The 25,013-nt window shown below is 46.8% G+C and overlaps 1 protein-coding gene and 1 pseudogene across 13 annotated transcripts in view; one reads left to right on the top strand and one right to left on the bottom strand.

Moving 5' to 3' along the window:
- The first annotated feature begins 2,398 nt into the window (after positions 1–2,398).
- COL23A1 (collagen type XXIII alpha 1 chain) overlaps positions 2,399–25,013 on the top strand; it is a 283,264-nt gene continuing 260,649 nt past the window's right edge. For all 13 annotated transcript variants that reach the window (XM_039880152.1, XM_039880151.1, XM_039880150.1 and 10 more), the window contains exons 1-2: positions 2,399–2,816; positions 19,922–19,988. In XM_039880152.1, the coding sequence (XP_039736086.1) occupies positions 2,532–2,816; positions 19,922–19,988 (352 nt within the window). In that variant the 5' untranslated portion in view covers positions 2,399–2,531. The remainder of the gene's footprint in view (positions 2,817–19,921; positions 19,989–25,013) is intronic.
- LOC120616751 (uncharacterized) lies at positions 11,092–11,207 on the bottom strand (annotated as a pseudogene).

Genomic DNA, 25,013 nt, shown 5'->3' with positions numbered 1-25,013 from the left:
GCTTGTTGGTCACCCTGATTAGTGCTGTTGCTGACAGGCGAGCCATTCAGAGGCAGCAGTCACTAGATGGGTATTGGTAAGTGCTACGAGTGTGATAGGTGATGTGGGTTTCTCCCCCATTTCAGATCAGTCCTCTATCCCCCCAACCCCTCAACCCCTCACTCTGCTCTCAGCTGGGTTTGGTCAGTGCAAAGCCCCAGGAGATCAGAGAGCCAAGATTTTAAAGAGGTGGTGTCCCTCAGCCAAAGGCCACACCTCTAAGTCTGTGGAGCAGACTTAGAGCTCTGAGCAGTCACAGGGTTCCCACGACACTTTCCTCCCCTCATTCCTTCAGCTAGGCATGGCGATGGCTTCCCACTGTTGATACCCCAGGGTGCTTCGTCAGCACCTTCTACTAGTTTCTCTTAACCTGCCCCTTTGTGAAGAGTCTCTACATTCAGACTGTCTTGAATCTGAGGATGTCGTCTGTTCCTTCCAGGACTCCAGGTGACACAAGACTGGATTTTCTTCCTTGCCTTTTAAAATCAGTTGTAGATAGCAAACATTTTCATCTTTCTTCAATTCATTCGACAAATATTTATCGAGCACCTGCTGTGTGCCAGTTACTCTTGTGTTCTTTGAGAAAACAGTGGTGAATAAGACAAAGGGGATACAGTTAACAAACAAGTAACTTCAAATAGTGATAAATGTCCTGATCTCCTGAGTAATCCTGAAGGGGACTCGGGTGTAGCCACATTAGATTGGACAGTCTGGGAAGGTCTTTTGCAGGCGGTGAGATTTGAGGACCTGGGGACTTTGAACTGAGGATAAGAAGCTTGTTCAAAGATCTGAGAGCAGAGTATTCCAGATAGTGAAGTAGTAGGCAAGAGCAAAGGCTAATGAGCTTGGCTTATTTGTTATACAGAAGCTTCTGGAACATAGTGAGCGTAGTGCAGTAACATTAACAAAAATAAGTGATGGGTGATTTACCTCTAGTAAGAATGGAGTGCTAACTTGCACAATGGCGTTGGCCTTTTTTCAGAGTAGACAGTCCAGTTTCTCTTACAACTATTTTTCAGATTGTTAGGTATACACTAGATTATAATACGGGCACCAAGACCTATCTCTATAACCACCTAAATGTAACCCTAATTTACCTAAAGTCACAGCTACAAAGTTGTATAGGCGAGATGCCAACCATGTTCCCTCGTATTCTGATCTCAGAGGTAATTTTTTTCTCCCAGTTAAAGGCATAAGAAGGAATGTCAGCTGGAGGGCCTCAACAGTTTTAAGAGAAGTAATCTATCCACACAAATTAATTAAGAATACCCAGAGAGTGAGAGGGAAGATGGATATAACAGGTCTTTTCCTCAAAAACAGTTGTGGAGTTGCTCAGATTACAAAGATCTCAGCTAGCAGTTTATTGTTTTGAGTATTAGAGGAGTTGGTCGGGTTACTTGGGATCCATTTTAGGATATAAATACGCTGTGAGAGAGCAGAGAATCCCACCTGACTTGCAGACTATCTCCTCTTTCTTGAAAACACAATTAGGGCCACTTCCTTCTACTTCAGGATTTCCTACCTTAACCCTGTGCTGTAAATTTTCAGCAAAATCACAAAATAGGTTGAATGTGCGGAGTGGATTATTGTTTTTGGCCAAGTTGTGTTTCCACAGAATTAAGCCATCAGCCCAACAAAAGTTGGAGGAGTTTTCCCCCATCCTTTCCATGTGTGATAGTCTCAATTTTCTCAAATGGGAACCCTCTCTAGGTCAAGAACAAGGACTTACAATTTGTTCCCAGCAGCACGTGTCTGGCAGATAATATATGGAGAGAATTAAGATTCTAAGAGGCATCTTTCTGCGTGACGCAAACAGCCCTAACGGTCTCTAAACGTGAGCGTGCAGAGATCGCTTTTGGCCACCAAGCGGCGCTAAGGCGCCACCTAGGATGGACTCGCTTCGTTTTCCACGGGATTTGAAGTTTTGACCTTTTAAAAAATTGTCAGAAAGGTTAATTCACAAGTTTAGGGGAATGTTCGCCAAGCACGAATGATGTTCCAGCAATGCGCGGGCTGCACAAGGCGTCCTGAGTCTCTTGGCGCACCTCAGCCCTCTTGAGATCGCACTGGGAACTTGGGCAGGGGAATCGCAGACGTGCGCACGGGAATGGGTGCAGCCCGGGGCAACTGAGGGCTGAGGTGCGCGCCGCGCAGGGTCCGCCAGGCGTGCGCGGGGGTTCCAACGAACCAGCTCCCCTCCCGCCCCCGCCCCCTCGCGGCTTGGGGCCGACCAGGCCGCTCCTCCCCTGGGTGGGTCCCGGCTCCTTTTCTGGCAGGGTCTATTTGCATAGAGGAAACTGCCCAAAGTGGCCGTGGTGGAGGAGCTAGCGGCGGCGAAGGGGGCGTGCGCCGCGATCCGCTGCTTCCCGGAGGCCAAGCCCTGCGCGCGGCCGACCTCGTGCCACGGGCTCTCAGCCTGCTCCCCGCGCGTTCGGCCCGCGACCCCAGCTCTGCACCGCCCCCTCAGAGAGCTCACGCGCGAAGAGCGCGCCATGAGCCCGGGCGAGCGCAACGGTGGCGAAGCGCGGAAAGGCCGTCCGGCTGGCGGCGGCGGGGGGCGCCCGGCGACAGCGGCTGGGGCCTGGGCGGTGAGCGCGCTGTGCCTGCTGCTCTCCGTGGGCTCGGCAGCCGCCTGCCTGCTGCTGGGCGCCCAGGCGGCCGCGCTTCAGGGCCGGGTGTCGGCCCTCGAGGAGGAGCGGGAGCTGCTGCGGCGCGAGGGGCCACCGGGCACCCTAGCCGCCTGGGCGGAGCTGCACCTGGAGCGCCTGTTGCGCGAGGTGAGGCGCCGGGCGCGGGGCGGGAGCTGTGCTGCGGGAAGGGAGTGTGTCGGGCTGGGGGGAGTGTCTGTGTGCTGGGCGCCAGGGGCAGTGTGGCCATCTAACTGAGGAGGGATCGCCCGCTGGTTCTGTGCGCTCTAGTCTATCCTGGTGGCCTGCGCGGGGGCGGAGGCTGGGGTGCAGGCTCGGAGAGGGTCTTGCTGTCCCCTCTCCAGCCTCAGGGTCGCGTTCCAATGCAAGCGGCCGTGAGAAAAGCGAGCTAGAAGGGCCGTTTCAGGAAAGAGCAGAGGGAGGGAGAGAGAAGACTACGGACTTTGAAATGACAGACGTGGGACGAGTCACCATGCGGCTGTGCGCTTCCCGCCTGCGCTGGGCGTCCCGCTCCTCATCTGTGCGGGAGTTGTCTGGTGCGTGACTCTCGTCACCGGTAGCAGCTGCTCTTACCAATGGCGATTTACCTGAAGAGGCGAGGAGCCCCTAGCAGGCCGGCGGCCACAGTAGAGGGGAGCCTCTGACAGACCCGAGGGCCAGGGCCTTGGAGGGATCTGGTCAGCCCAGCCTGCTCACCTTCCGTCCCCAGGAAAGTTCTTTTCAGGGCAGCTCCATCCTGGAGATGCTGTGTTCTGGAGTTGCTGAGGCTGAGCGCGCTCTCCGCGGGCCACCGAGCCCTGGGATGCCCACGTCAGACTAGCAAGGTGAGGGGAGGAAAAAACAGTCGGGGCCAGAAAACCTGGGTTCTGGTTTCAGGCGATGCCACCTGTGCAGTACAGGCACATCCTGAGTTTTCTTGAGCTTCTTGGAAGCATATGAGACTCTGTGACACTTCTGTTCAGGTTGCTTCTGTGTGTTTGCAAAGCAAGAGCCACGTTTGGGACCCCAAAGCCCTCACCCATCATATTCATCAAAACCTCCACCGTTTGGGCAGCAGTACCCCTCCGCATAGAACTGAGAGAGGCTGAACTAGCCAGAGCCTCCAAAACCTGAGCCATCCTCTTCCCCTGGGAAAGGCAGCCTCCCATGATCCCAAGCGCCCTGCCCGACGGGGCATCTTCAGCTGTGGAAAGAAACGCACGCGTGCGCTTCTGGGAGGAGAGGACGGGCGCTGGGATCTTTAGTAATGTGTTGCGCCGCGTATTCATCGAGTTAATTTGGAATCTTTATGGGGATGGGAGAAGACTGCACCGCACTCGTAGTTCACCGTACCTATATCTCAGTCACTTTAAGCCAGCATTACAGCTCTTCTTGTTTGGTTTTGGGCAGAATTGCTGCTTCATGAAACGATTTCCTATTTTCTCTCTGAAAGCGCCTGCAGACTTCAGAAATCTCTCCGAAGCCCTGCTGGCAACTCGTGGTGATGGTTTCATAATTGCAGTCCATTATCTTTTGGCAAATCCCTGGAGACCAGGGTGTTGAACTGATTTATGGAAGGCCAAGTAAAATTTTTACCTGTTAGTGCTGGAAGTGTGGCTGTTCTTTGGAATAGGAGGCCCCTTTTAGTAAAAATAAACAGCAAGCGGGGATTGAATGAATCAGAAATCCTGGGAGAACCTTTTACAAGGAACTTGCAAATTGTGACCATTCTAATAGGGAGGGGTTCCTGGGAATGCAGCCACCTCTGTTTCTCTGCCTCTCCCTTTCTCCCTCTCCTCCTTCCTCCTCCCTCTCTCCTCTTCTTTAGAAAAGCAAAAGGAACATTTTGAATCCTGGAATTTCCACTTGAAATTTGCTTTACTATTCAGCAGGCTGGCATTAGCACTGGAGACAGCTCAACACATCCTACTAACTAAACTTGGTATCTGAGGAGCATGCGCTCAGAGTATACTAACTGGCCAGTTTTTCTCTGCCAGTGGAGCATCAGAGATGCCACAGTGCGAATGCAGTTGGGGTTGAGCTTCTGGCTGCTGGAGTGTCCCTGTGAGAAGGCATCTCTCTTCCGGGGCCGGTTTGTTCCTACCACTAGCCATTCTTCTCGCAAATATCAGTGGATGGGAAATGTTCACAACCTGGCTGGTGACCCTGAGAGTCCCTGGCTGAGATGAAGGGGCTGTGGGAGACGCATATGGGAAACTGATAATTGGCTTTAAATAGATGTGAAGGTACTTTTTTGAACTTTCAGCTGTGAAAGCCAAATGAATATCTAGCAGAAAATATCTTTAGGAAAGACCATTTGTACTTGAACATGTTTTTCAGTACCAATTTGTTTTTGATGAAGCTTCTTTTAAGCTCGTGCTGAAGTAGTTGTGTATCTGTATGTGAGAGGGTGCCTGCAGCTTGTCCTTTTACCGAGAAGCTTGTTTTCAGAGTTTCAGAGGCAGAAACCACATCCAAATTAAAGAAGAGAAATCTCTGCCAACCACACACAATTCTAATGTCAGAAAAAAATAAAAATAAGCCAACAAAAACCACTGTTAATATGGGAGCTACTGTCTTTGTTCCCTTGGGAGCAGAACTGTGAAATGACTTATTTGGGACTGGCTGATGTGCCCGATAACGGAGATTCAGAAGCTGCAATAAAGGAATATTCATGTTGTCATTATTAAAGACCCTTCCCATGGTACAAAAGAAAAGAAATACTTTCAAGAACATAAAAACAAGATTTCTGAGCAAGAGTCATTAACGATAGTATCTTCAGTATGATCTAAAAATATGAATGCAAAACAAGCATCTGATATTGTGCTCTTAAGGTGCTTTAAATACGTTACCTAAGTAACCACCCCCTCCCAGTAATTACATCTATAGTTATAGTGTTACAAAGGCTTAAATTTTAGAGTGTGTGGCTTTTATGCTACAGTAAAAAGTTTAATGCAAGGATTAAAGAAATATTTAGCTGTATTCAGAAGAGACCATTTCCAGCTTACAATGGATTTATTGTTGGCTGTTGGTCTTCCATTGTCCAGACCAGTCAGTTTGAAAACAGGAAAAACCTAGAGACTAAGGATAAAATTCAAGCACTTTTCTTTCCTACCATCAACTATATATATTGGTTGTTGCCATACAACCCAGAATCAAATGTAGCTTTTTCTGCCTTTGTGGTAATCTGTCATTTGTCAGGATTGCTCTGTGGTGTACAATTTAATAAAGAGGCCAAGTTTCCAGTCCCGAGGCACAACTAGAGATGAGAAGTAAGTCATAGCTACATTTGTTCTCTTGACACTTCCTGGCTTCCACACCAAAAAGGTTCTTTCCAGTACTTCCTGGAATGCTCTCTTTCTCTCTCTACTCTTATTTTTCTTGTTTTTTTTTTGTTTGTTTGTTTTTGTTTTGTTTGTTTGTTTTTTTGTGACAGTTTGGGAAAGCTTTATAATAACAGCAGCATGATTAGAACAAATCAGCTGTCGGGGTGTTTCAGGAATATATTTTGGAATTGCTCAATTGGATTTTTATACATTTGCTTTGAAGATGTGTGGCATCACTGCTGAATCAGGGAATCTGCAAACCGAATGCATTTATATCAGTGGGTGGAGAAGGGTAGATGAGGCATGGGGTTTCTGTCCCACCGTTTACTAGCTCTGCCATCTAACCTCTTCAGCTTCCTAAACATCAACTTCCTCTTCGCTGCTATGGTCACCACTACTTGGGTTGTGAGGAGCAAATGAGATAATGTAGAGGAAAGTATTGGCCAAGAAGTGTGCTTTCAATGCAGAGTAACAGAACACCTGAGTGTGGTTGCTTAAACTATACAGTCTTTGAATTACCTTCCATACCCAGAGAAGACTATGAGTCAGTCAGGAGGTCCTGGGTTAGTTCAGTGACTTGACCATGACTGGATGCCAGATCAGTGTCTTTTATTCTCTTGGCCTTTCTTTATGGTCACAAAAGGGCTGCTGCTGCTCCAAGCATGAGTCTTCGCACAAGAGTAGCCAATGTAGAAGGGCAGGAGGCAGGAAAAAGAGTCACCTTCTTGAGAGCTTTCTCTTTCATTTGAGTCAGCGGGGAGACCCCCAGCATCGCTTGGGAGACTTCTCTGATAGGCACCAGCGAGAATCAGGGCTTGTGATCACTGTCATCCTGTCACTAGCAAAGGTTATAGGGTTGCCACAGGTGGCTTTGCCCAATCTTGATTTATCCCCGGAGGCTGAGCACATTACCACTCGAAGAGAATTGTGGCTTTGTGAGGAAGGAATACTAGGAATGTACTGGGGAGCAACGGATGGTGTTAGGCGGGTGCTGTAGGGTGCTGTTACCCCAGAGGAGAACGGAGGCAGTCGTCCACTGACCTGCCACAATCTTTGTAACTATACCCCCTCCCGCTGCAGGGTTTCCCAGGGTCCTGCCCTCCAATTCTGCCTCCAGCCATAGTCAAAGGCACGGTGGATGTGTTTGGGATTCTCTCTGGCACAATCCCATGCTTCGCAATTTATGGTCTTTAGCCCTTAAGCAGATGCCAGTTCTGATGCCAAAATGACTGGCTGGAGTGGCCTCCTCACTGGGGATGGCACTCCAGCCCTGCTTTCCAACTTGTTCTATATCCCAGCATACACAGGAATGGTAACTCTTGCACATCACAATGCAGTGAAGTGGAAGAGGCTGCTCAGGCTGGAGGCGACTGGCCCAGTTTTAAGGACCAAGGAGACTGGTGCACCTGAAACCATGTATGGTGCCCTGTACCCATTAGGTGTACCCTCCTCCCTGCCATTTCCCAGCCACAGCCCCCCTTGGCTTTCTCAGCAGCCATTTCTCACTGTGGTTCCAAGTCCCCTTCCAGTGTGTTTGCAGTTAGAATCATGGTCCCAGAGCAGGATTTTGTCCCTCCCTGATATCATCTCATTAGATTCAGCCTTTCTGGGTGACTTTGGATCCTTGTACCTTCAAGTAGCAATGTGACAGGCCTCCAATGTGACAGGACTGGCTTAAATTATGAAGGGGATTCATTGGCATGGTGTAACCAAGAAATCCAGGGAAATGTCTGCTCAGGCCCAGCTGAGGGTGCCTAGTTTTGTGTTTCTCTGTGCTGGCTCCATATTTCTCAGGATGCCCTCATTCTCCTGTGAAGTGGCATGGAGGCTGCAGGTTCTCATCTTCAGCGTTAGAGTTTCTCTCTCCCAACAGCCCCTATTCACTCTGACGATCAATATGAATGAGCCGTACTGGTTGGTCACTGAGACCAGCGGAGCAGCCTCTCACCTGCCAGGCTTGAGGGATGTACCTGCGTACACATGCGTGTACCTCACTGGAGCTGAAAGGACCCGGAGCGGAAAATGGTTTCCAATGGACAATTTGGAGTGCTGTTATTAGAAGGAGGAGGAGAGGACATGGGGCTGGTAAACCAAATAGGTGACAATCGGAGGAATAACGAGAGAGGCTTGGGCAACAAACAAGAGCCACGATCTGGAGAAATTCCTTCCCAATGGCTTGAAATCCAGGCAAAGGATTTTTGACCTAATGGGATAGGCAGCAGGTTGTAGGTTCTTGTTCTGTAGGTGTTTATCTATGTTAATAAATTTGGGTTTATCTGTGGCAGTATCAAGATCTGTATTTCTTTCTGAATACAATGCCCTTACAAAATGTGAGCTTAACAAGTTACAGGATAACTTAAAATCTTAAAACTTCCCCACAACAGCCTCATGAGATGGAGAAGGCAGAGGTTATTGTCCCCGTTTTGCAGAGCAAGAAATGTCACTGAGATGGAGGCAGTGAGCTGCTTGGGCACACAGGGCCAGGCCTGGGCTCCCTCGGATTTGCAGGACGCCTTGGAAGCGGGGAGTGAGAAGGACAGGCATGTCCTTTTTCCACTTTGTGTGAGTTCGGTGCCCAGCCTATGGCAGTGTGGACATGCCCCAAGTCAGGGCCACCTGCTTCTGGGCCCACCTTCGTCTGCTCACTTCTATCGGCTTCCCAGGGAGTGTTGTCATGGGGAAAGGCCCCCTTTTCTGGCCTGGTTGGGGAGTCGGTAGGGGCGCCTGAGTCCCAGTAGCTTGGAGCAGGGAGGTGCATGTGGCTTGGGGGTTGCCACAGCCTTTCCTGGAGCTAAGTGTCATGGTAGCTTTGGGGACCTGAGTTTGAAAGAGGGCACACTCTGGACCCAGCGTCAGAAGGCCACCATCTTAGTCTGTTCAGCCTGCTATAACTGGGCAACAAAACAACAAAATATTTATTTCTCACAGTTCTGGAGGCTGGGAAAGTTCAAGTTCAAGATACTGGCAGATTCTGTGTGTGGTGAGAGCTCGCTTCTTGGTTCAAAGATGGCTGTCTTCTCACTGTATCTCCACGCAGCAGAAGGGTCTAGGCAGTTCTGTAAGGTTCCTTTTATAAGGGCACTAATCTCATTCATGAGGGTACCACTCTCATGTTCTAATCGCCTCCAAAAGAGCCCCTCCCCCACTATCACATTGGGGATAAGGTTTCAACATAGAAATTTGTGGGGACACAGACATTCAGTGTACGGCAGCCGCTCTTCGCCTGCTGGCTGTATGGCCCAGGCTGGTCATCCAGCCCCTTGGAGCCTCAGTTCTCTACAGGTGAGGTGAGAGCGCTGCTCAGACTGTCAGGAGGGCTGGACGAATCGCTTATGCAGCAAAGGGTGAGCTCTGAGCACAGTCCCGCTGCCCTTCCCTTACAGGGCCCCACAGGATGTTGGTACGATCCTCCACTTGCAGAGAAGCCTACTGCATCACCACAGATTTCTACGGGTTTCTCTCCTCTCTCTAACTCTAAGCTCCACCAGGAGGCATAGCTAGCTGTCGGTGAGGGACAGGGTTCTTTCAAACCTGCTCTTCGAAAAGTGGGCATAGACCCTTCTCTCTTTGTCCTTGGATGTGCTCATCAGCTCTCCAGCTGCTGCTGCTGAGATGCGACCACCCGCTTTACCTAGGATGTTAGACCCAGTGTTGGGAAATAGCACACCAGCTCGGTGCCCCCTACCCCTTCCCCCTTAAAGAAAATAACCAAGATGTATATTGATTTAACATGATAAAGTTATTGATAACCCCACCACCCAAAAACGAGGACTATTTAACTTTTGGCATCCTCCCTTCCAATTCTTATTCCTAGACAGATTTACGCCTATCTAATTGTAACCACAGAGTGCATATCATTTATTCCTTGCGTGTAGGTATTTCAACCTCACATCAAAAACAGTTTTACGGGTGCTGCACAATCTTTACAGTCATGTTTCATGGCCATGTAGGATCCCATCAGTGGAGTCTGCATCCCTGGCACAGGTGTCATGGGGAAGGGCTCTCACTTCTGTTATTCTTTAGGACGTAGAGTAACTGCTAAAGAGGAACGTCTTTAGGGCTTTGTTTTTTCCTTTTAATTTTGGAACATCCAACTTTGTCCATGTTTCTCCTTCTGTCATATTCCAAAACTGTCACGCCGTTGTGAAGTCATACTTCAAGCTTTATGATGAGCAAAGTGGATTCAATCCATCTTATGGTTGAAATTTTATTTCAGTTGGATTTGCTGTTGTTAAAGCAAAAAGCAATCAATGATAAAGAAAGGCTTAAAGTAAGATTTGAGAAAACTCTGAAGATGTCAGCTCAGAATTATGCTCCTTTGTAGGTTTGGTGAGAACCCTTTCTTGAGTGGCGTTTCGCAGTGCCAGGCACTGCAGTCTGTCCCCTCTACGACTTCTCATTCTGTGAACAACTGTAACTCAGTTTGGAAAACGTTCTCCAGAGGCCACACACGACCTCCAGCTCCTTCTCCGTTCGATTTTCTCCATGTGTAGGCCTAGGATTAATCTTTAATTGTTGATACAGGCACTGAGAAGACATTCCTTCATCATATCCGGAGACATATTTTAGGACTAAACACGAACCGCTGGGAGAAAAAAATAAGTTTGCAGATGTTGTTTTAAAGGGAGGCACGCCAGTGCCCTCTCGGAGGCTTAGGGGAAATGATGGGGTACCTTCCTCATGGCTTCCCTGGGCTGGAGGGTTCACATGCATGTCCTCATGTTTCCTAATGGCCCAGCCCAGGCCCCCACTCCCCTGTGAGGTGGGCCTTACCCTCCCAGGGAGGGACAGTGACCGGCCCCAGGTGGCAGTGTATGCCTGAATGTGGGTGGCCTGACTCCTTGTCTGAGCCCTTTCCACAGCCTCCTGGAAGACCCCGGGAAGCAATCATTTAGCTTGGGACAGCAGCTTTTCCTGCCAGTGTGGAATAGACATCCCCAGTAGGTGGTGGCCGTGTAGGGTGGCCCGCAAGACTTTAGCTTTTAGGCAGACTGGGTTCACCTCTCAGCTCTTCAATTCCCCAGCTGTGTGACTTTGGGTAAATGGCTAGTTTTTTATTTGTTTGTTTGTTCGTTTGTGTTTTTATTATTATTATTTTATGCCTACAGCACCTGGTCTTCCTAGGTGATCTCCGATCCAAGTACTAACCAGGCCTAACCCTACTTAGCTTCCGAGATCAGACATCGGGCTTGTTCAGGGTGGCATGGCTGTAGACCATGGACCGTGGCTCCACTGAGGCATGAAGGCATGAACCCAGGACCTTCTGCGTGTAAAGCAGACGTGCTAACTGCTATACTATGGAACTACGTCCAAAATGGCTAGTTTTCTAAACTTCAGTTTGCCCAGCTGTTAAGTGGAGGTGATTATTCTTGCCTCCTAAGGTTTCTGTGGGGATCAAATGAATTGATTATGTCCTAGTGCTCAGCACATCAGACACATCCTGAAAATGGCTGTTCTTGTTAGATGCTTCCTTTGAGTCCAAAGGAATGCGTATGTCACTTTGCCAATTGGAGAGGGGGTCCTGTGCTTACATGGCTGATCTTGAGACCCTTTTAACACTGGGATTATGCCATCTTATTAAGGCCATGCAGAAATAAAAAAGGTGTTAACCCAGGTCCTACCTCCGAGTCGATGATGGAGAAATGTGACTTGGTTGTTGTAGAAAAGACAAGACTGAATTCATTTCATAACCCCATTTTTTCAGTCTCTCTTTTGAGCAGAAGGAGATTTTCCACTTAAATTAAAAAAATTCACATTTACCACCAAAATAAAAGTCTAATTATTCATGAAAATTATTATATGGGTTTTTCATTGCATAAGGGCTTTAAACACCTAATAAACTTGCTTTAATTAGTAAGTTAGTCTGTTTTTTGACTACGCAGTTTGGCACTAACACCCCAAATATTCAGGATTAACCTGGTGAATTAAAGGCCTCACACACATCTGCTTCAGTTCACATTGATAAATGAGAAAATTTTAATTTTCTGATGTAGCCACAAAAATCAGTGAGAAAAAAAAAAGTGCTTTCAAATGAGTAATATCAACTTCTAAAACTGAATTCACTTCCAGCTTTGAGTTGTGAAACAAATTATAAAGGAATTAGAATGTATTCTGGTGTTTCAGAAGACAGTAAATAAAATCTACTCAACTTTGAGCCTCCAAGGAGGGTCATCACACAAAAAAATCAAAGTCTGTCAATTTATTTAACTGTGCCTTTCTGTGTGATGTATGGGCTGTTATAATTGACAGCGTTTTGTTTTCAGACCCTTGTGGTGGTGTAGTCAAATGTAGGACAAGTTCACACGCCAATGGGACTAAAGTGTGTGTGTGAGTGTATATGCATGTGTATGAGTGTACATACATGTCAGCATACATGTGTGAGTGTGTGCAAACCCATGTGCACATACGTGTATGGGTATGTCTATGGATGTGTGTGTGTGAATGTGGGTGTGTATATGGGCATGTGCGTGCAGCCACAGGCATGTGTACATGTGCACACACAGGGACTATTGAAGGAGGCAAGACAGGCGAGACCAGCCTGACCACGTCTCGTGACCACAGAAGTTGTCTTACCCATGTCCTCTGGAAAGCTTCTCTAACTGGGCCACACAGCTCATTTCGTGGGCTCTGGGTTTAGAAAACCTGGGTTGGAGTCTGGAGCTGCGTCTAATTAATTGTCTTGGACTAATTAGTTGGCTTTCCCAAGCCTTAACTTCTTCCTCTAGAGAAAGGGTGCTTCACTCTGGTTCTCTGAAGATGAAGTGATGGCCCTTCCCCGGATGCCAGGACAGTGAGTAAGACATCTGTCCTCCTCATTTATGCCTTGCTGATAACTCTAGCAGTCAGTGGCTGCCAGGACTATTAGCACCTGGTGCCACTGGCCTTCTCAGGGACAAGCCCCACCTCTTTCCCACTCCTGTAAGGAGGCTCCCACCTTAGCCTTGTTTCAATGAGCTGAGCTAGAAAGAGATGCCTCGCCACTCAGCCTGCCATCCTGCTGATGATTTCTTCATGGGTTCTTCTGGTCCCTTTATTTCAGTCCCAATCCCAGGCTCTTCTTGAAATAGTCCCTTCTTTGACTCTCTGAGTCCTGCCACTCCATGCCCCAGGCAGGTCATGTTCTCAGTACTGTCTCCCTCCCTTGGCCCATCGACCCTCAATGCCTCCCATCACCTGTGGGTAGAGAAGGTGATAACCCCTCTCTCCTCCCTGCACCCAAGCCCTCCAGGTCTTCTCTGTCTCCTGTCACTTCATTCTCTGCAGGGAGAAGGCAAGCGAAGGTGGGGTAGGGTGTCCGGGAGACCTCATCTGTATTAGTTTGCTAGGGCTGCCTCCACAAAGTACCACAGTCTGTGTGGGTGAAACAACAGGAATTTCTTTGCTCACAGTTCTGGAGCCTGGAAGTCCAAGGTCAAGGTGTCAGTAGAATTGGTTTACCCTGAAGCCTCTCCCCTTGGCTTGCAGACAGCCGACTTCTCCCTGTGTCCTCACATGGCCATCCCTCTGTGTGTGTCAGTCTCCCAATCACCTCTTCTTAGAAGGACACCAGTCATACTCGGTATCAATAATGGCCTCATTTTAACTTAATCACCTCTCTGAAGGCCCTATCTCCCAATACAGCCACATTCTGAAGGACTGGGAGTTAGGGTGCTAACGTGAATTTAGCAGGGACATGATTCAGCCAACAACACCATCTAATAAGAGTTGGCACATGAGTGGAAACGCCAGACATTCATTGGGGACAGGACCGAGAGAAGAGGGATTAGCAGGAAGCAGGTAGAACTCGGTGTGGGGACTTAAGCAGGCCCGACGTGGTGGCTAGGCCCCTGGAAAAGACTCTAGCCATGGTATGGAGAAGGCCTGGAGGCCATTTACAGGAGCAGTCTGAGGGCTATCCTCAATGAGTCAAAAACTATGATGGAATCATTCATTCCCCTCCCCCACCCAAGGCATCCATGGGATTTCTTCCTGTCAGACCAGTGTGGGGAACCTAGGAAGGCAGGTAGGTTCTGATGGGATGTGAAGTGTGCCTGAAAAATAATGAATGGGAACACAAATTAAGGATTACTGAAGAATTGCAGTAATTAAGGATTACTGAAGAATTCTGTTTACAGAGCGAACCTTTCAAAACACGCTAGTGTATTTCGGGAGTGAGTGGGAACCCTTAAGGAAATGTTTGCCAGTGTGGTTTGGGGGAGTCACTTCGTGTGCCAGTGGGAGTCACTGATTAAAGCCACATTCTTTAGAGAAATGTTTCTGAGTTCCTGCCAAATGCATGCGCTGGGCTAGAGGCTCTTACCAATTGTCTTCACCTGACTGCACTGAGGTTTACCTGGCACGGAGGCGGAACCCGAAGCTCAGTGTGGTGAACTGATGCCTTCTAAGCCCAGAATACCAGCTCCACACCCCTGGCCAAGCCTGTGGGAACTGTGGCCTGGGGCATTTTGCAGTTTTGTTTTTTAAGGTTTACTTAGAATACAATGAACCCCACATATTTAAAATGTACAATTTGATATGTTTTGACCTGTGCACACCTGTGAAACCATCTCCACAATCAAGATAGTGAGCCATCCATCACCCATAAATGTTTCTTCCTGCCTCCTTGCATTCTCTCCCATCTCTCCCCACCTGCCACCTAGGTGTTACTGATTTCTGTCACAATTGGTTAGTTTCCATTTTGTAGGATTTTTGTATGAATGGAACCACACTCTCTTTTTGGAGGAGGAAGGAGTCTGGTTTTCTTCACTCAATATAATTATTGAGACTTTCTTTGATACTTTTGCATATATCATTAGTTCATTTTTTTCATTACCGAGTATTATTATGTGGATATTCCACAATCTGTTTATCCATTCATCTGTTAATGGATATTTGAGTTGTTTCCAGTTTTTGGCTGTTACAAACAAAGCTCATGAATGTACATGAACATTCATGTACAAGTCTTCATATGGAATATGCTTTCATTTCTCTTGGATATAAAAACCTTGGAATGGAATGGTTGATCACCTGATAGGCATATGATTAACTTTGTAAGAAGTTGCCAAACTGTTGTTCAAAGCCATTGTACTATTTTACATTCCATGAAAGTTCCATTTGTCCAAATAATGTATCTTTTTTCTCTGTCTACTTTTAAGATTTCCTCTTTATCACTCGTTTTGAGCAATTCAATTCATAATATGCCTTGGTGTAGTTTTCTTCATGTTTATTGTGCTTAAGTTTCACTGAGATTCTTAGATCTGTGGGTTTATAGTTTTCATCAAGTTTTGAAATAATTTTTGGCCATTATTTCTTCAAATATATATATTTTTTCTGTTTATTCTACTTTGGGGACTCTAATCACATGTATATAAGGCCACTTGAAATCCCAAGTTCACTGATGTTCCTCTTTTTTTCTTAATTAAAAAAAAATTCTCTGTGTGTTGACTTTGGGTAGCTTCTATTGCTGACTTTCAGTTCACTAATCTTTTCTTCTGCAGTATCTAATCTGCCATTAATCCCCTCTACTCTATTTTTTTGTTTGTTTTTCTTTCATCTCAGACGTACTAGTTTTCATCTCTAGAGTTTCAGTTTAGGTCGTTTAATATCTTTGATGTTTCTGCTTAACTTTTCGAACATGTGCACTGCAGTTACCACCATTCTTTTAAAGTCTTTGTGCTAATTTTAATATCTATGGCAGTTGTGGGTCAGTTTCAATTAACTGATTTTTCTACTCATTATGGAAACTTTTTTGCTGCTGTTAACTTCTATTGTATGTCAGACATAATGAATTTTACCTCACTGGATACTGGATAGTTTTTTATTCTATCAATATTTGTTGTATCACAGTTAAGTTACTTGGAAATAGTTTGATCCTTTTGGGTCTCGTTTTTAAGATCCATTAAATGAGAACAGAGCTGTGTTTAGCCTGGAGTCAATTTTAATATAGTCAGATTCATTTGTCTCAGCTTACATTCCATCCTGGGATTCTCCGACATCCTGATTGATTTATTTTTAATTTGTATCCATTAAAGTTTATTCTTGGTGATGTACAGTCCTACAGTTTTTGACAAATGCATAGAGTCACGTATCTGCTACTCCACTCCCTCACATCTCCTACTTCATTCCTTGTACTCTCCCAACCTTTTGCAATCACTGATCTAATTTCTGTCCTTATGGTTTTGTATGGCTTGGCTTTTGATAGTAACTTTTTTTTCCCCTCCTAGATGTGAAAATTGCACGTAAGCAAAAGCTGTCTTTTATTGTGGTTAGAGTTAGTCGATATCAGGCTTCAGTTCCAGCCCTGACACTTACATTGCCTTCTCTAAGTCTCAATTTTATCTATAAATGGCTATAATAATAGTCCCAGCCTCATGGGGGTTCTTGGGAGGACTAGATGAGACAACAGCTGTTGTCACTGTACCTGGCACATAATAAATAATCAATAATCTTGATAATAATACTTTATATCTGCTGTTCTCTTCATCACCATGATCATCATCACCATGGTGGGGTAGAAGAAAAAAGAAAGTTAAAAAAGAGGCCAGGAAGTGCCCCTCTCGGGCTGCTGGTGGCAGTGAGGATGCATGCATGAGTCCTCCCTATGGGGGCGGAACGTGAGCATCTGGATGTGCCTGTGCAGAGAGGGTCTCATTCTCCACAAGCCTTTCTGCTGGTGTCTGTGGTGCGTGCATATTTGCAGAGTTGGTCCTGGAACTGGGTCTTCCTGAGGAGAGAAAATCATCTGTCTGTCATTCAAAAATTGTCCTCATTAGGGAGATTTCAGGCTGGCTTCATTTTGGCTCTTCTACTTCCATGATTGATTGATTGACTGATTGATTGATTTACTGAGAAAATAGTATTATGTAGAAAACAGAAAGAACTTTTAAAAAAGTAAATCACTGTAATCTCAACACCCAAGTGAGTGGATGTTTGCCAGTTGCTGCCACCCAACGCCTGGATTTTTACACAGATGTAGACATTTTATTATTGTATCATAAGCATTTTTTCTTGTTGCTACATAGTCTTCATAATGATATTTCATGAAGATATGACAGTTTCATCAAGGGGACTCACCATCCTTCTCTAAACCACTCCCACTGTTTTGAGGCACAACTTCATGAATATCATTTTTTGCTTCTGCTGATTTATTTCCTTGGGGTATATTCCCTAGAGTAGGAATTTTCTGTCAAAGGATAGGAATGTCTGCAGCTTTATTTGTAGATTTTACAGAAATAAATCATTACATCCTTTTTTTGTATGCTAATCCATATTTCATCAAAACATAACTGGTCAAGGATGTGATCAAACATCTGGTGAAGTGTTCCAGACTAGCACTCCAACAGCTCATTAATAAATTCAGCATCTGACCGTGTAATGCCTTTTTGAAACCTGTGATTTCCCCTAATTAATTTCCCCTCTGTGCTTGCCACCCTCCCCCAAAACTTTAAATCCTCCTTCTCTGTACTTCTGGAGGAAACTCTTTCAAAGTCAGTCTTTTCTCAGAAACTCATACTCTGTTTACTTTCTGAGTGGGAGTTATTTGCAAATGTAAAACCAGGACCATATTGTTTGCAGATGCGAGGGGTGCTGCCAGATAATTGAATGTAAAAAGTTGAGGCTTTTAAATCCTTTCTTACAAACCTGGACACAAAAGAATATTTTCTTAGAATTAAAAAAAAAAAAAGCATGGAAATAAAGATTGTGGGATTGGATTTCTAATTCAAACATTTCCCTCTATGTTCAGAGTAGGGATGTTTCAAATCCACGGAAAGTTAGGGGCCTGGAGATGGGAGGGTAGCAGACTAGGAGATAAAACTTTTCATATTCACCATCTAATCCAGAAAAGCAAGTGCATATAGAAGTTAGAATAAACGACAGAGCAAAAACTCAATCCCGCTACTGGCATTAACAGTAAGGTTTTTTTACCTTCTCACCAATAATTTCTTGTTCAGCTTTTAATTTTAAATAAGAGTAGCTTAAAAATAATCGAGTTGCCTATCAATATTTGGTAAAGATCCCTCCCCCTTTAGGTGAGTGGTCCAGTTGATAACAGTTGTTAAAAGCCACTAGCTTCTTAGCAGTAAATGCTTTTGTGGAAAAAAATAGAAGAAAATTAGTGTGACTTCTCGTCTGTCTAGCAATGATAAACAAATGAGAGCTTCTCGAACAAACTAGCTTAAACTAGAAGACTGGATTCTTTTTCCAGGTAAAAATTGAAATCTGTAAAGTGAGTTCTGAGGTCCCTCTCTTGCCCGCATGCGCAGCAGCCTCAGCAGCGTTGGGTTCAGTGTGGACCGCGTGTCACGGTGCTCCAGAGCTCTGTGCACGAGGCCTGCTGCTGAGGGTGGTGTCTCCTGCAGCCGGGGTGGAGCTGACCTCACTCACCTGGTGGGAACCCCAGAGCAGCTTCGGAGAGTTGGAGGTGGGGGGACCTCTGGGGGCCGGGGGCCCAGTCCCAGCAGCTCTGCTCGCAGGGTTGTTTTGGGCCAGGTGGGTGGCTCCAGAGCAGAGCAGGAGCGTGTAGCAGGTGGGGGTCCTCATGAGGGCTGAGAGCTTGGCTTCCAGAGGCCCAGCCAGGTTTCGATTTCTGGGGAAGCCAAGGCCTTGTAGGCCAGACAGGTGCAGTGAGGATGGAGAAGTCGATGCACTGAAAGGCGGCACCCCACACCTCTGCCCGTGCGGTACAGCTTGCACACCCCTCCACCGCGGCATATCTGCATGTTCCCTCAAACGTGGCCTTAACTCCATCCGTTGTCTGTATTAGCCTCTGTTGCATCTGGAACATGTGGGGGACCGGCCGAACCCGGATGGAGGTGGAACTCGGAAGTGCTTTGCAGGTAGCTGGAGCTAACCTGGTTACTTGTTTTGTCTTGGAGTCCTGGGCTCTTCCAGAAAGAGACAAGAGGGGGCTTGGCTGGAGTCTCAGGTTCTGTGAAAATTTCAGGCTTGGCAGTCAGGGTGGGGGTGACCTTCTCACCTCCTTTTAAAGCAGCGCTTTAAAAATTAGTTTTATGTTTCTAACAAATGCCCTTTCTGCAGGTCATAGTGCATTTTTCACTCAAATTAACACATTTGGAATGTACTTTGTTTCCCTTTGTGGGAAATTTTGTTTTTTTCTAGAGAAAGGTAAATAATTTATAGATTCTTGTTAGGACTCCAGTCTGAGCTAGTTTGGGGGTTATGGACCAATCGTTTCACTACCGTAAACCTAGATATGGGATTTGGGACTAGTTTCTTCTTTTTCTGTACTTTGTGTCCTCTCAGTGAGTCAGGGACAATAATTCGGGCCTCAGAGGTTATTCCGAGGGTCAGATCAGACGGGGACGAGGCCAGGGCTGTGCTGTGAGTTCTCATAATAGTGGAGCTGTGGCTTCTGACTCCATTTCCGCAGTAGCTTTTTCCCTTCACCCAAATCTAGCACAGGGCTGGCGTGTACAGATTCTTAGTAAATTGTTTTGAACCAAAATTTCTAGGCCAAGGATCCCCACAGGTAAGAAGAAAGGAAAATGTCATCAGGCTGGGTTGGGCCTGAGGAGCAGATCTGAACCCCGTGGGATGGGAGGGGTTGCGGCCAGGGCAGCCGGGGGCTTCCTGGAGCTGATTGGGAGATCTGAGTACAGAAAGCTGCTGCAAGGGCCCTGCCCTCCAATCTTCAAGCTGACTGCTTTTGGCTTTTCTTGATTTGTGTTTGCCAACATCCGTAACAAAGCAGAAACCTGCCACCTTCTTTTCAGAGACCCCCAAGTAAATTGCTCAGTGTTTATGTTTGTTTCTTCTCTCATTCTAAAACCATAGAATTTAATTACCTTGTAAAAACATGTTCTCGAAAATACCACCACCGCTGTCAATTTTTTCAATACGTTGTTTTTTGCTCATTTTTCCATTTTTACTCCTCTCTGCTCTCAAACTCATCCTTATTTTTCCCCCCACCCCCTTTTCTTCCTGGTTCAGAAGTTGGAGGGACTAGTCAAGCTCCGGACAGTTCGCGAAGCGCCGACCGAGTGCGTCTGCCCCCCAGGTAAGCGGACATTCCGTCTTTGCTGGCTCCTGACGTCCCTAGGACTGGCTTCTCTCTTCTGTCTGCTCAGAACTGCCAAGGCCAGTTCTGAGGTCCTCAAGAGGACTGCTTTGGGTTTCAGACTGTCTGTTGTACTGTATGGCTCATCCTGGCAGGTGTGTCACTAGTTGAAAATCCCAGGAAGATTAAATGCCTCAGTTTGATGAGGATGGCAGTATTGCTGGGGGAGCTGAGAAACCACTAGAGATGATTTCTAGTAAAGGCTTAGATACCAGGAAGGTACCATCCTTCCCATCCTAAAGATGGAGAAACAGGCATGAACCATCACACGATATAAACGTTGTGACCCAAGACATTGGCAGGGCAGGGAGTGGAGGTTGATAAATAATCTGGGCAAATCATTTGTTTGTTTTCATTCTTTTGGTGGAGGTAGAGGAAGGGAGCAGGAAACATGGTCTGAATTATTCAAATAATCATGTCTCTCTTCGGTTTTGGTGCTGGAGACCAGGACAGCTGTGGATAGAACCAGGATTTGTTGATTCCTAAGTCATGTGGCTCGAATCCTGGTTCATATCAGGTCTTCCGGTTGTCCTCACGGGAGCTTTGCATGGACAATGATTGAGAATTTAGGTGTGTAGTCTTGGCCCCGGCACAGGCTTAATATTAACCTCTCAGAGGATGATGTGTAAATCGGCAAATGAGCGGAAGGTTGACTCCTCACGGTGCTGGACAAGATGAGAGAACACTGGTGACAGCAGCTGAGCTCAGTGGCCCTTGTCCTTACTGTCACTCTTTCCATTAGCCAAGTTGTCTGGCACTTCCCAATCTACTTCGCTGCTCCAGAGAAACCAAGCTCACTGATAATTCACATCTCAAGGTTGGGAGATGCCTGGAATGTCTGCAAAGGTGAACCTTGAGGTGTGAAGATTAGGTCTCCGGGGGCCCAGCAGGAGAGAGTTTGATGGTTGAGCTTAAGCTAGCTTTTAATAATAGGACCTCCAGATTTTTAATAGGAGGAAAAAAGACATGACAAGTAATGGCATCATTACTTGATCAGGAAGTCAGAAATTGCGATTCAGCGGGGGAAAAAAACCCAGATCCACAAATGCATTTTTGATGATCTGCAAAATGTATAAAATGGAAACAACAACTCTTTTTTCCCTCTTTTTTTTTTCTGAGTGTCGTATGGGTGTAAATTCATATGAGTTATATGGATAAGTACTTTTTAAACAAAGTCACAGAGTATTCGTAAGAGATGAAATCAGTTCCGGGGCTGCATCCAGCATTTTGAAATTTTGAATTCACATAGACTCCAATAAAAGCTATTGGGCTGGAGTTTTTGTTTCAGTTTTTTATCTTTGTAGGCATGATGGATGACTATGTGAACTGGGTTTCTTGCTGTGGGTTGCTGACTGGAAGTCTGAAAATCCCCAGTACAGGTGACAGGTGGATATGAAGGAATAGGCAGTGAGGGGGTACAGAACTCCTGAATAAATCTGAGCCAGGTCCAAACCTTGGTCTGCTGTTTATTAACTATAAGGGTCCTCATCAAAAAATGATGACAATATTGGAGTGGGGTCCGTGGGCTTTTTTGAGGTCATGGGGAAAGTATAGATCAAAGCTCATGACTCAGAAGCAGTCCTGTGTCCTGTTGCCCCTAGAGGGGTCACGAACCACAAAGAGAGGCTCTATGAGGGTATCAGAGAAGACCCATGGAGGCTGAAAGACTGGCCAAAACCCCTAGTCCCACTGACAGAAGGCAGCGACCTCCCTCCTGTGCTCTCTGAGAGGGGCCTGTGCTGCTGCTCTGTGCTGCTGCTATCCCAGGGGCTTGTGGCTGCCACCAAGCCATCTTGGCAGGTGCAGTTGGTGTGGCCAGGCCCCGATGCACATGCATGCCCACTCGAGGTGGAGGACTCGCTTGAGCCTTTTGGACCAGAGCCCTTCACTGATGCAAAACCCTGTCAGTTGGCACATTCTCCCCTGCCATGAAAGGGACAGAGGCCTTTTCTCCAACACTGGAAGCCTTAACTCATTCCCTTTCTCCCAGCTCTGATCTGCCCTGCGGACTCCTGGAGTCCGGACACAGACCACTCTCTATAGCTTGGGTCCCTATCTGATTTGAGATACCCACAGATCTCCCTGGCCCAGCTCCTTCCCATGCTTGGGAGACAGTGTAATCTTTTGTCAGAACCTAGGACACCGCAGACAGATAAGCGAGGCCAGAGAAGGGGGCGGCTCTTCTGTATGTGTTGCCCATTGTGGAGCTGGCACTCCATGAGGAGGGGCAGGCTGCTGCTCCCGCCACACTCAGTGGCGGGAAGACTGGCAAGGCTGGGCCCTGAAGTAGCCTTGTGACCTTGGACAAAGGAGGGGTCTTTGAGCTTTGCATCCCTCGTCTATAAAATGGTGTAGTGGGTTGAACTGTGTCCCCTGAAAAGATACATCCCAGTTCTAACCTCCCCGTACTTGTAAATGTGGCCTTATTGGAAATAAGGTCTTTGCAGATATAATTAAGTTGAGGATGTCAAGATGAGATCATCCAGGATTTAGGGTGGCCCTAAATCTAATGAGTGTCCTTATAAGAGACAGGACGAGAGATTTGAGACACAGAGACACACAGGGGATAAGGCCGTGGGAAGGCAGGAGCGGAGCTCAGACAAGCCCAGGGCCACCGAGGATTGTTCATTTCCTCTAGTAGCTCCCTTCCTGTTTTTATGCAAATAGCATCGTATGTCGTTGTCCCTGTGTTGCTTTTTTCAGTTCGCCATTTCTCTTTGAGATGGTCTGAATCAGTTCACATACTGGAGAGCGGGTGCTGCCTTGTTTGGGTTAAATGATGGAATCCTGTTTGGCTGTCAGGCTGTCCTGTGAGGGGACCTGACCTGTCACTTGAGTTGTTTCTTGTCCTGTGTTCTCACAGACTGGAGGACAGGAGCCCTCAGTCTATTGGGGGAGGCTACTTCAGAGCAGCAATCCTGGAACCTTACAGGAAGGGCTTTGGCAGGGAGTGGCCCTGAAGCTTGCTCTAGGGGAGAGATTCTGGCAAGACCCCAGGTCTACTGTGCTATGAACAGTCATGACACTGGAGCATCCGAAAGGACAGGTCAGGGCTGGCACCTTGGAATCTGAAAGTCCTGGATTTGAATTTGACTCTGCCACTTGAACAGCCACCATGTGGTCCCATCTTGGACGTCCTGGAGATGTGGGCCACTTTGGTGTCAAAGGTCCTTCCATTAACTGACTCTTTTACTTAGAAGTGTCAGAACACTAATTAATGTTCTGACCATCCCACATTAGTGAAGTGAAAACGGAGAACTTATTAGCTCATGTACCTGGAAATGGAAAGGTCAGAGACAGGGCCGAATTCAGGTGTGTTGGGTTCAGGGGCTCCCTCTCCATCACCCGGCCCTTCTCTGCGCCATTTACAGACGGTATCATCTTGGGGCAGGAAAGTGGCCACCAACAGCTCCTGGGTCGATTGTGTCTTCTCAGCAACCCCAGCAGATAGCACTCCCTTTTCTCAAAAGTCCCAGCACTGGGGAGTGGGGAAGTGTTATGGGCTGAATTATGTCTTCTCTGAAATTCACATGTTGAAGTCCTAACCCCTAGTACCTCAGGATATGACTGTATCTGTAGGAGGGGACTTTACAGAGGTGACTGAGTTATAATGAAGTTGTTAGGGTGAGCCCTAATCAAATATGACTGGCACCTTTAAAAGAAGAGATTAGGACATAGGAATACACAGAGGGAGGAACACGTGAAGACGCAGGGAGAAGACGGCCATCGACAAGCAACGGAGAACAGCCTCAGAAGGAACCCACACTGCCAATACCGTGATCTTGGACTGATAGCCCCCAAAACTGTGAGAAAATAGATTCCTGTTGTACTGTGGTACTCTTTTATGGCTGCTCCAGCAAACGAATACAGGGAGCTATTGCTGAAAGGGTAGAGATTTTCTGTTTGGAAAGATGAGAAAGTTCTGGAAATTGGTAGTGGCGATGGTTGAACTACATATGAATGTACTAAATGCCATGGAATTGTGCACTGTTTAATGGTTAAAATGGTAAAAATACATAATTTTGTATGTATTTTACCACAATTAAAAACAAATTCCCAGAAGTGACCCTGATTTTCTTGGCTTGGGGCAGATGCCTATCCATGGGATGCATTGATTGGCCAGATTTGGGTCATGGGAACATTCTAGGAAGGTTAATGTAACCAGAACCATGTGGGCTGAGAATGAGGAAGAGCAGTTACCCAAAGGAATTTTAGGGTGCTGTTCCCAGAAGAAGAGAGAACGATATAGCTAGGCAGACACAAATGAAAGGTAACCACTTCAGCCTTGCTCCAGGGACGATTGATTAGCCATGTCCAGATGGTTCTACTCTGGGGACTGTAGACAGATTCTGTGTTGAACTCAAGTTTTGTCTGCACTTGAAGCACTTGCATCTTCTCCCTCATTTGAACTTGCCTATCAGGCGGTGTGGCCCAGGGATCAACCCAGACCTCCTGCCTGACCTTGAACAAGCAATTTATCTTCCGTGCACCCACCTCAGTTTTTCAGCTGTGAAATGAGGTTTCTGATAGTACCTACCTCATAGGATCGTTGCGAGGATGGAATGAGTAAATACATGCAGAGAGTTTAGCCGAAGGGCTGGCTCTGCTTCCCCAGATTTGGCTCACTCAGACCCACTATGCACCTACCACGTGCAGCCTGTTGCATTCTCTGTTTTCACCGGTGTCAGTTAGGGCTGCCGGAGGGGAGATTCGGAGCTGACCATTGGAGGGAAAGCACAAAGGCTTGCCAGGCATTACTGGCATGTCCTTCTGGGACATTGGTGAGAAAATTATGGCGACGTCACACGTGGGAGTGAGAAAACTATAAGGGAAAAGAGACCGTGTAGCCCACGAACTCCTGTCAGCCACTGATAGCCTCATGCATAGCCCCTCCACACAGCTCACACCAGCGTTTAACCAGGCTTGACCTGCCCTGGAAATTCTTAGGAACTTTCCATTACACTG

Source organism: Pteropus medius, unplaced genomic scaffold, assembly GCF_902729225.1.
Source record: "Pteropus medius unplaced genomic scaffold, Ma_sr-lr_union100, whole genome shotgun sequence".
NCBI lineage: Eukaryota > Metazoa > Chordata > Mammalia > Chiroptera > Pteropodidae > Pteropus > Pteropus medius.
This window is presented reverse-complemented; position numbering and strand designations above follow the sequence as displayed.